The 12,867-nt window shown below is 33.3% G+C and overlaps 1 protein-coding gene across 1 annotated transcript in view; it reads right to left on the minus strand.

Moving 5' to 3' along the window:
- Window positions 1-9,461, minus strand: part of LOC138328305 (RING finger protein 150-like) — a 41,306-nt gene extending 31,845 nt beyond the window's left edge. The window contains exons 1-2 of the mRNA XM_069275049.1: window positions 8,785-9,461; window positions 1,933-2,211 (exon numbers count right to left, since the gene is read on the minus strand). Of these exons, the coding sequence (XP_069131150.1) occupies window positions 1,933-2,211; window positions 8,785-9,334 (829 nt within the window). The 5' untranslated portion in view covers window positions 9,335-9,461. The remainder of the gene's footprint in view (window positions 1-1,932; window positions 2,212-8,784) is intronic.
- Window positions 9,462-12,867: the final 3,406 nt, after the last annotated feature.

A 12,867-nucleotide genomic window follows, 5' to 3' on the forward strand; every position in this document is an offset into this window, starting at 1 on the left:
TCTGTATACGTAATGCAGTGAGCCATGGTCTGCTTCATAACGCAATATTAACCACTTAGATCCAAGATGGCTCATGACCCAAAGTTTTTTCATTAGCCATCGAAATTGTCTTTAGTTGAAAAAAATAGAATTATATTGATGTTTCATTATGTATTTCAATGCATTTTGAAACTTTTTAGCTGTAGATTGATTTATTTTATATCCGTAATGTTCATTATTATCAGATAGAAAATATATATAGTTTTTGAATGTGAAGCGTATCTCTCATCTGGGTGCCGCCGCGCCATTGGAAAAATCCAAACACATTCCATTTGAAGGTGCCGCATGTATACCAATGCAGTACAACTCATACAAATACGAAAAAGGAACATTAATGCACAGCTAGATTTTGAAGTTGTAAAATCCATATCTGAGGCCATGCAATCAAATTGATTTATACTTATAAAACTGTACAAAGTGTGTTATTATATATTGTATTATAATATTATTTGTTTTGATTCATACATATTATATATATATCTCAGCCTCAAAATGTTGTCTTACAGAAAGATCTGCAGATTCTCATATAGCGACACAATTTCCACAAAGTACTAACATTTTTCACATTGAACATAGAACCATATATCTTTAGCTTAAAGATGCTCCATCGCTGACAGAACATAAATGATATTCATCATTTAAACAATAATTGGTGTTTAATCGTGTATTCATATGCCTAATTAACACAAAAATGATATAAAATAATTTATTTTGCCTTTGGTGTATGGGCAATCAGTACTTCATTCCATATAGGATATAGTGCCACGGAATTTTTTCGGGATGCAATTAATTATTTTTCATATTTTTAACTTGAAGTAAAATTAGAAGTTCAAACTTTTCAATGGTGGTAATGGTGTAAAGTTAGTAACTTTTGTAACTGAAGAAAAATACTCATTCATCTGCTCCTGTTTTTGATAGTGAAAAAATACCATTTATCAGCGGTGGAGCATCTCTAAAGACATCCTATAGCTATTACAAGAACACAAAGTACCACAGTTACAGTTGCTGGTTTATACCTTCTTTTGCAATACAATTCTGTCTTTATTTACACCACAATATATAGGTTTCACAACACAATTTCTTTTCTTTATAATTTATATTCCTGAAGAGCCACCACGGAATGGCGAAAGTACTAGAGGAAGGTCGTTGAATTTTATTTTCTATACATTATTTTTTCTGCTGATTCATATTTGGATTTTATCATATCTAATTAATAAAAGAATGGATATTTTTGTAATTAATGCATATGTAATTGTAAGTTCTGGTTTTGGACTTTCTTTCAAGAAGCAACAGCCAATTGGAATTTGAGATAAGATTTTATAACATTCCATTTGAGAAGCAAATTATTTACCAAGCAGGTCTAGAGTGATGCATCATATTGCAACAACATTAATGTATCAAATATTGAATTGTATTGGAAATGTCACAATTTGATTTATTGTATTTTTATTTTCAGCTCTCTACACTACTTACCATATATGTATATAAGCTATTTATACATGTACTATAATATTGAAGCTATTTGTCTGTTTCCTCAATCTATTTATAGACGAATATCCATATACATAATACAGGATGGTCTTAACTTTCTGGGAAAGACACCTGTTTCCTTATAGTGACAGAATCACAGTATAACAAGGAGCCACAATTAAGCGTGGCATTATCCCCCGCACCCCACAATTGTTATATAAAAACCCAATATCTGTACATCAGGCTCAAAGTAAGAGTTATTATAGTACATGTATAACTATGAATATTTGATTTTTGACTAAGTTTCCATGGTGACAGAAAAAAATACCGAAAATTTAATATAGTGGAAGGGGTGCTAATTACAGCAAATACAGTAATTCTTTGATCCAATGAACTTTGAACATATATAAGAAAATACTTTACTTACCGTTAGTCTTTCTTTGGCATGGGCATAACGGAATCGTTGAATATAGTAGAAGACGAGCCACGCAAGGGAGATAATCATCAACACAATGAAAGAAATAGAAACAAAGAGTACTGAAGTCTTGCTAATGTTGTGAGGATTGAAGATGGGGTCCTCTGTCTTGGAAGTTGTTGTCGCTCCAACTGCAATGTGCATCAGCACTTTGTACTTCTTTTCTAATAGATTTACAATCTGTAGTCCGTCTTTGTGCTGAATGTAGATTGTAACCACATCTTCAACTGAAAAAAAATATACCAATTACTATTATGGTTTTAAAATAAATGTGACTTTTCAGTTATATTTCAATATACATCACTTACTTATATATAAAGTAATGGTTCTGGATATATAGTAGTGATGGGATTCTGTTTCATTTTCAAAATTGATAATTGGAATGTAAATTTGATCGATTATCGATTGTAATCGGTCTTCGAATTCAGAAAATAATTGCTCTATTTATTGGAATTAAAAATTATTCTGAGATTATTGTGATGTATAATTATGTTAAACCAGTGACAAATAAAGAGGAATATCACTTGAACCACGAGGTAATAGTGTGGTAAAAAGCATGTCCACTGTGACGGACTAATGCGTCATGATGGATTCTGTACTACATGTATATGGGAAATAAGGAAGTAGGGTAATAAAATGGGCTATATATATAATTATTCAGTTGAATTATGATAAACAAATGTTTCATAACACAAATCTTAAGATTTAGGAAGACTTTAAAAAAAATCCAAATAATTGGTTTTAAAAATTCTTAATAGATGGTTGGTTTTCTTTTTTTCTTTTTTTTTTCTACTAATTTTTATTTTTATTATCATCATGCGATCATGATCACTATTCGATAGAGTCATCAATATAATAGAGATTTCCAAGATACCAAAACGATGTGGATAAATCAAAGTACGAATGATCATTTGCTTTAATAAGTCCGCTGTCCAGTGATTATGACATCACAAATATCACGTCAAATGATGACGTCACTATCAGTGTTCAATCTACGATTATTTTTCGTGGGTCCTTTTCGATAGTTTTTGTGAAAACAATGGGTCCCACAGTGTTATAGATACTCATTCCCAGAAATTTCATGGGTCCTTTTAAAATTCTGTGAGTCCAGGACTCGGGACGCGCACGTAGATTTATCACTGCACTATAACTGTGTGTCTGTGGAATAAGGGATCGCGGACTAATCAGTAAATTGTACTTTACCCACGTCCTTTTGGGAACTCGATAACCGCTGTATGTATTGCCAGTGACCAAGTAGTTATATACCTTGTTCAATACATATATATAGTCTATATATAGCTAGTGCATCCAGCTATAGCTAGCTAGCTATACAGTGTTTGAAGGTCCTAGGTTCGATCTCCAGTTTTTACCATTAATTATATTTCTTCTCCAGAGCTAACTTCTTCAAAATTTAGCTGCTATACTGTGATCAAATTTAAAGAAACCTAGAAAGTCATTTAAAAAAATTGGGTACAACTCCAGACCTCTTTTAATGGTTCAACCCTTTACCACATGTAAGCGCCTTTGGATGCCTTTACCCTTGCCACATGTAAGCGACTTTGGATGCCCCCGCACCATTTTAATGTAAGCGCCTCTGGATGCCCATACACAATCACAATGCAAGCGACTCTGGGCGCCATTTTGACTAATTCAATGTTTTGCTAGCTTCGTATCATGTGATAAAAGCACCACCTGTGTTCAGACTTTACAATCTTATATATAGAGGTGACCAAATTTCTAACCAATTAAAAATCGGCACATTACTATATAAAACTCTAAACAAATTAACCGAGAAAATCACACATGTGTTCAATGCTTCACTTTTGTTACCGGGTACGCCATCATGGCTTCTGTTGTTGATATTATGGCAGATATTTGTAATTATAAGTACAATGTCATGATATTTAAATATCACAGGCCTAAAAGCATATAATCTGACAATGATTAAGACAATGCTTTATTCAATTTGATCGATCGCAAATCTGACGTTCATCAAGAACAGCGTGGTCCTGTACTATCACCATTACCTGACGCTGTGTTGGAAAGGACTGGCGAGTTTACAGCCGTGAGTGTTGATAACTTTGTTAGAAACTTGTTGTAAAAACTTCAATAAACCTTTAATATACGTCATTAAAAGTTGATAGCTTATTTTTGTACATTTTTCAACAGCAAATAATGTAAAAATATCCCCCAACAAACACAATACTCGGAACAATAGAAAGTGAAAGTAGCTGTGAACGGGCGGTGAATCGGTACGGACAAAGCAGAAATAACAGTGTTTTTCAGAGCAAATATATTGACGGAGCCATGATACAGATATATATTAGTTTGTTTACGATATTTCAAGTAATTTGGTCATAATTTTTTCTAAAAGTTATAAAAAAATCGGCAATATTTTGAGCATTTCCGACAGAGAAAATTGGCCATTTTTTGACCTGTAAACGTTTTTATTAATTTTTTAAGTCCTCATGTCAAATAATATAATTATTTGGAAATGATAGCATCTCTGTGTAGTTTGATTCATTCTGAAGCAACTTTATTACCAAAACATTTCTCAAAAATAAACATGAAAGTAAATAAATCCAATTTTAAAAACATATAATTAATCCAGACTGAAAACTTCACAAAGTGCCATTGAGATGGTGCATACACTTGATAGATGTTGCAACAATGTTCGTGTTGAACATTGTATACTTTCCTCATGGAAACCTGGTGATGCAGTCTACTAGTTTGCATGTGGTAAAGGGTTAATAAAGCGGGGATATAAAATATTTATCTAAATATAAAAGTTTGAAACAATCAACATCAGACATTGTACTTGCCTCAGGGCAGCATACAATAATACAACCATCAATTATTTATAGGAATGCACATTTATGAGTCAGACACACTAAATAACATTTATAAGATCTATAATATGATATTGGTTCTTATAAATGGTATAAATTGATATAGATGAAAAACTAAAACCAAACAAATTCTTGAAATACATGTCAACACACAATATTGCAAGTTTTGTAACAAGAAAATGTTGATTCATCAAGCTATCAAAATTAAAGTACAATGAATTTTGCCAGCAATTGCAACCACATAGAATTTTATAATCTCATTATACCAGTATACATATATATATATCTACATCTTAAATTTTCTACAACATGTACACAATACCCATGATATGGTCAAAAGAAGAACAAGAATCCAGAAATATAATCTTAAACAAAATGTTTAAGATAAGATGTACAGAATTATTTAAAGTGTACATAATTATGAAATTAATTCATATTTAAATTAACTTCATCATTATTGAATATCCACTAAAAAAGTGGAAGGAGCACTAATTAATGTACATGTTATAAGATATATGATCAATGTTACATGTATATGTATTGTACAATTATGTAATTAATTAATTGCGTAATATATATGGCTGCTAGGCCACAATGGTAATCATGATCAGTAATTTAACACAGTCAGTTCAACATTTTTCACGAAATGCAAGTAAATATAGAAATATAATTAGACATCAAATATTTTAATTTTAATTATTTTTTAAGATTTAGAATTTGCATCACAAGTGCGAATATAATTATTTTTCATGACTACCATACATGCATGCGTTTACCAAACCGAACCGGTATATTAAACAGAAAACCTGCCTTGATGATACAGGGGTTTAGAGATCCCAAACGATGTGGGTAAAGTATGATTTATTACTGTCGATTAGTCCCACCATGCAGCCATGTGACTGATTTTTTTGACGTCATGGTCTATATATAGTCACCAGAAGATGTACTAATCAACGGTAAATCGTACTTTACCCACATTGCTTTGGGATCTAAAAACCCTGTATTCACTTGCTAATTAATCCTGTATACAGTATAATTAAAGTAGAATAAAATAATTATCTTGAGATCCTTAATTATATAATGGCTCAATTTGATATATTCATTATATATTACATAGTTATCTGCCCTTACAGGTACATTATGATTGTGCCATCATGTGTTTGCTAGTGTACATGTAAAGTCGTACTTTTCAGAGAAAACGATGTGAGTTTCGCAAACAAAAGAACAATGGATACCTACTTGCAAGGGAGGTAATTCTCCCTTGGGACGCCACACAGGAACTTAAACTAAACTATAATTTGTCTCCAGGTACCAAAATTTAAGTATACGTGATCAACTCTTAGCTGGGTACCCGACATATAATAATATTTGCATGTATCAATTTCATAACTTTTGTTACTTATTATGCTACATTAATGTTGTGTTGTATAGAGTAATCTGCAAATTCAATGCAGGGATCAATCTAGGTTTTGGGGGAAACTACACTTTTTCAAAATAGGGGAAAAGTTTGGCGAAATATAGGGGAATTTGTTGAATCGTCTTATTTTGGTCCAAAATTATATTCATTTTGACGAAAAAGTACAGTAAAACAACTAATTTTTTTTTTAGATTTAATAAAGCAAGATTTTAAGCTCAATAATGAAAAATTTGAGTTTATCATAAAATATGCAGTAGCTGTTTAATAAATATGAAGAAATTTGCAAACAAAAGTCTAAAATAAATAATGAAAAATAACAGGGGAAATTGTGCAACAAAAACCGTCAATTTTTAGCTTCAAATGGTGAATTTTTAGAGCTTCAGGGGAATATAAGGCCAGAAGGGAATTCATTCCTTGAGGGGAAATTTACCCATAAACCGTAATAAATCAGAGCTAAATCGATCCCTGCAATGTAATAATAATATATGAAGTATATTCAAATCAATACATGCACGATCAACAGCAAGTCAGCAATGCAAAGTAACAAATGATTTAATTTAATGTCTGATTATGACAGTTCATGGAAAAAACAATTGTGATTTAGAAGTAAGTCGGGGTTTAGATCCTGACTTTAGTTTCCTAGTTTCCTGATGATATGGCTGCACACTATACAAATTTCCACACTTATATATATCCTAGCTAGATGAAACTATGGATTGGAGCGACCTCATCATTTCTACATGTACATCCCTAAACAGGAAGTCTGTTTCGCTTGTGTATTACCGGTACATACTTGACCACAGAGAGCTCATAACCTGTTCTCAACTTTCTAGCTATATAAATAGTGACATATGTTAATTAAGTATATCAACTGCTATAGCTATTAACGGTATCTTGTATGAATTCTTTTCTGTGTCACATAAAATATGACCTATTAGAAGGGTCGTGAAAGAGGCTCCACTACTGACAAATGGTTATTTTTTGCTATCAAAAACAGGAGCAGACAATTTAGTATTTTCTTCAGTTACAAAAGTTATACAATTACTTCACGCCATTAATACCACCAATGAAAAGTTTGTGCTTCTTTATACTTCAAGGTAAAAAGAATTAAAAATTATTAACTGTATCCTAAACAAATTCTGTGGCATGCAGTATGTCCTTTATGGAATTAAGTACTGATTGTGCATGCACTAGAAGCAAAATAAGTTATTTTATGGGTTTTTTAGCGTTAATTAGATATACATATACACAATTAAATATCAGTTATTGTTCAAATCATAACGAGTATCGTTTATGCACTGTTGGCAATGAAAATCTTTTAAGGACTTTTATTATAAAATATCAAAATATGTCATTTCAATAAGAGCTTGCACTAAAACACCATTTTAAGAAAAAGAGACGTAATTTTATATATAAATAATTTAAAATTGATCAATTCCCATATTGTACAGTATTACAGTACAATTAATTAATCATTAAATATATCTAAATATAAGTACAAATGTTACATAATTTGTTAAACACGGTTATATATAATCATATGTCAAATATATTTTTAATGATGCCAATTGCAAAGGGACATAGCAAAAATGTCCTTTATAGACAGGTGTCCTTTATATAGAGGTCAATTATGTAATAAATTGCACCAAATGAGGTTGATGAGTCTGTCCTTTATAGACAAATGTCCCTTATAAATACACAGGTCAATTATTGTAAATGACATTAAATGAGATTGATCCACGAGTCTGTCCTTTATAGACAGATGCCCTTTATGCAGAGGTCAATTACATATACATGTATATACCGTGCTAATTATACAAGTGTATAGCCGCATGCACAGGAGCTTGATGCTATGTTTATAATATCTAGCATTAACAAAATCCCCTATACTATATAATGTCATTAATATCGAACATAAATTATATTTTTTTTAAATATCTCTATTTCATATATTATATGGGTACTTTTATACAATTATGGTATATATAGTATCACATATCTTATTAACAGAGCATCAAGCTGATGTGGTGTAGCATTCACTGATATAATTAATATGATCATGAATCTTATCATACACTGCACATAAGTCTGAATTTTTTGACAATCTTCACAGATCTACTGCCGGTTTATTTCATCAGAGCCTTTGTGATCAACTGCACATTTTACGATTTGCTGCAGATCTCTAACAAGCGAATCAAAGGTTTATACTGCATGGCTAAAGAGTTATAAAATTATTAGGGTGCAGGTCTACCATATAGGCATACATGTGTGACAGATCCTTGTGTTTTTCATGTTATCTTACTGCAGACTACACATGACCTAGAAACACCACAAGTGACAAGTAAATGCAATACACATTGTAGCATACAATCGCATAGCATTGGGTTGGTCTATTTTTAGAAAATTTTCTTCCATCTTAGATGGCCGACATTGTCTCAGATAAATGTGTAGGAAGACGTGTATAGATACATATGCGGGCTTTTAATGTTGAAAATGTTGTGGGTTTTTTTTGTAGTTTAGAAATAAAAACCTACCTCCGGTGACCGTGGGTAGCTCAACAGTATCGGGTTCCTCTTTAGAATTGTAAATGACCACTGCAGATGCATTGTAGGTTTTTGCAGCAATTTCGATCTTTTTAGTAAAAGAACAATTTCCTCTCTGAATCAGCGCTATCCAATTCCTTGAGGGTATATGATTGATCAGATCGTTACATCCGTCTGTATTATTTTCAATCGTCATCACTCTTACCACTTCTCCAGATTCCGGAGCAATTTTACTGTTGACACTAAAATGGCCCAGTTCTTTAGTTTTTTGAAACAAAACACGAGTCATTCCGTTATCTATATAAGTAATATTAACATTAGCTGCTGTCCGCTTTTTAATAACTGTCGAACGATTTGAATCTCTGGCACATCGTCCCGGGGGAGCAATCAAAACAACAAATAAAAGTACATGGTAAAGCAATCCGAATGACCTCCATTTTGGAAACGTACAAGTAACCAAAAACCTTGAAGAATTTGTTCGTTTCTCCTCATAATTACCATTCATTTCGTCCTCGTTTTCACTTAACCTTTTAGTAGCCATTCTTGTAAGTTATTCTCCTAACTTCTTCACGTGTTAATTTGTCCCTATATTGCCGTTGACGTAGAAACATCGACACTCATCTTGTCCGTATGGATCTGGTGCATTACATTAACATTGTTTTCATTCATGACGTCACGTGACATGTGATTTGTGTTGTTCCGCAGCGCCATCTGTAAACAAGTGCGCTTTTATGAATGGCGTTCACCTTATCGGGACAGCGACCCAACGTACCGTTTAGCACTCAAATATGTTTTGTTCGACTGCTTGTGTTCAATAGACTTTTTTTTAGATTAATCGGAAATGTAACAGACATAAAGAGACAGTTCCATTTATTATATTAAACATTTAAGTCTGAGGCTTTTAGACCTCGTTCCCTGCTTAGGTAGATCTACTCCACAACTGCAGACGGGCCACTTGTTTCTCACTCAGCCGAAGCGGGACATTCGACCTACTAACCCACATTCCCAAGATAGGCTACACGTTATTAGCCCAACAGGGTTGCGATCTACATACTGACTGATTGGAATGAAAATACCATACTGTATTTTTTGATGTTGAAATTTATTTAAAGTCACGAATTTTCAATTATTATCAATTAATAAATCAATAGTAAAATTGTATTGTTTTCACTATTAGCTTATCTTTTATATTCATTTTGATATTTATACAATTACTACATTATTTTGATATTAATACGTTGACTCATAATTGTATCATTAGATTGAATGAACAGTCGGAAATGGGTTGAACGTGCCACTATCATTTATCACTTTTTACATGTAGGTTTACATGTACTTGAACATAACTAATATAAATTGATAAAACATGCATTGTATATATGCATCAGGCCTAACCTTAGGTTTTACTGTTGACTCGTAGATTGCAGTGTTGTTTTGTATTTTTTTTTTCAACATATAGATGAAGCTACAAAAAGAAATACGTAGACTTCTAGCCCGAGATACTCTGGCCCTGACACCAGACTTAGACATTATGACAGATACAATGTAGATGTCTGGTTTAGGGCCCCTCAACCAGACATCTATTTGTCATAATGTCCAAGTCTGGTGTAAGGGCCAGAGTATCTAATCAGACATCTATTTGTCATAATGTCCAAGTCTGGTGTAAGGGCCAGAGTATCTCGGGCTAGTAGACTTCATACCAGTTAAAAAAATTCACAGGGTTCTGTATATTTCTGTCACCAAATAACAATGCCGTTATATTTACTAGTGTCTATATCAGGTCATCCTCGATATTCCAGGGGTTCCGATCACATACGATGTGTAGAGATCGTATGTGATCGGAACCTCTGGAATATCGAGGATGATAGCAGATACAAGGAGCGTTAATTTTGTTTGACCGAATTCGACTTTACACAAGCATACTTATTTTTTGTCCTTTTGACCTTGTCATGCAAATGGCGGTCATAGATTACGTCACGCAAATATGACATATAAATGGAGGCCTTCCACTGTACATATTCAATGTAACAATGTCATCTGAACACAATAGGAATATCGCTTTTAAGAAAAATGCTAAATTTAAAAGTTTTAGTGCATTTCCAAAAATTTGCACGATTATTGCACATTTTTTCTCAAACTGGTCTTCGTTTGATGGTAAATATTCATAAAAGTATGTAGTAAATCTATTTACGATGATTGGAATGCCTTACCATACCTTCCTATATGCCATATAATGATTTAAATAATACATTTTGTATAATCTGCGACCGCCATTTGCTTGACAAGGCCAAAAATTTGGACTTGATGTGTATGCATTTATAAAGTCGAATCCGTACAAACAAACGCTCATTGTACCTACTATAGACATGTGCCAAAATTAGAATGTTCAAGTACATCTAAGAAGTACATAAGCATACAAAATATCACTAATTGACTAGTAAACAGGTGCTAGTATCAGAGATTTCTCAAAAGTACAGGGGTGCCTCAAGGGTCTGTTTTAGGCCCTCTCTGAATCATACCGTACATTTAGACAGCCTTTCCAATTTCGCAGACGACAATTCACTCAGGCTAATTCTTTACATAACCAAGAAGCAAAATATGGCATAAATGTATTGTTCTACATTTCTTATGAAACATATAACATAAAATATTGACAAATTCGACGTCATTGTTTAATATTTTAATTAATATCGTTGAAATATCAATTCGTTGATCAATACGATTAACAGGCACAATATGGACGCTGTATCCCATACCCGAGCCAAAGTCACGCACGTTAAACAAATAAACTACATAACCACTGAGAAGGTGATAAAATGATTTTTAGGCAAGACAATTCGCCTAATAAGGTAAAACACACTACTGTCAGAGCGATTTGAGCAGTTCTAGACAAAAGTTGCATTACTCTACGAGCAAGGGACAGGGTTCGGCATACAAGAAGTTCGACCACAATGTGTAATGGCGGACAGCGAGCGAGTTTGAACATCTACACACATGTCACAACCATGGGCTTTTCAGGCATATCACAGTAAAACCGACTGATCTAATTTCCATTAGAACTGGGTTTTTTTTTTCGATATATGTACAAATTTTAATGTTTTCTTAGACTGAATTGTCCCTTTAAATATACTTAGGTGTTCCTCATTATTATTGTATAATAATATTCTCTTGAAAAAAATGACTGATTGACACAGTTTTAAATGTACTAAAATGAAAAATTACAAATCTGAATCCCAATCTCCCATCGTCGGAGACCCACGGGTGATCGCACTACACTACGTAGGAAGCGGGGGTGCTCCCCAGAAAAAAGGGTCCTTCTGCAATTTTTGTACTTCATTTTATAAAAATTTTCCGCTCCGCTCCGCACCCCCCCCCCCTCCCCCCTCCCGCCTCCCCCCACACAAAATATCACGCCTTCGGCGCTTGTAAAGTGTAAAATCATCAAAATACATCGTAAAACTCATCTTTTCCGGGGAAGACCCCCGGACCCCGCAAACACCAACACCAAAATCTCGCGCCATCGGCGCTCGCATATTCAACATTTAAAGGCCCACTACCTTTCCGGAGCAAAATATAAAGATTTCTTAAAAACATTAATTACCTCAGAAAATATATACCGATGGCCTAAGATGAGGTTACAACACTAAACATATGCAAGATTTCCTGCGTAATATATGATAACAATGGAGAGTCATTTCGCTGTTTTACCGTCTGCCGCAGTGATAGTCAACTACCGCGCGGTATTTAGGACGACGGGGGAAAACATAATACGACCCGCGTTATGAAAATTAACATTTTATTTATTTTAATTAAATTGTTTAGGAGGTGATAATAAGTGTAGTATTAACGTTAAGTTAATAACTTTTGCCACTCGACAAAATTATTAAATTCGTTTTACATTCCCATTTTAAAAATCAAAAACCATTTCGGAAAGGTAGTGGGCCTTTAAATGCATCGTCAAACTAATCTCTGCCATTCTAAATCGTACTTTTTTTCCCGGGGAGACCCCGAACCCCCCAAACACCAAAATATCACGCCTTCGGCACTCGCAAAATCATCAAAATACATCGTAAA

Source organism: Argopecten irradians, chromosome 7 (genome assembly GCF_041381155.1).
Source record: "Argopecten irradians isolate NY chromosome 7, Ai_NY, whole genome shotgun sequence".
In the NCBI taxonomy this organism is placed as follows: Eukaryota; Metazoa; Mollusca; class Bivalvia; order Pectinida; family Pectinidae; genus Argopecten; species Argopecten irradians.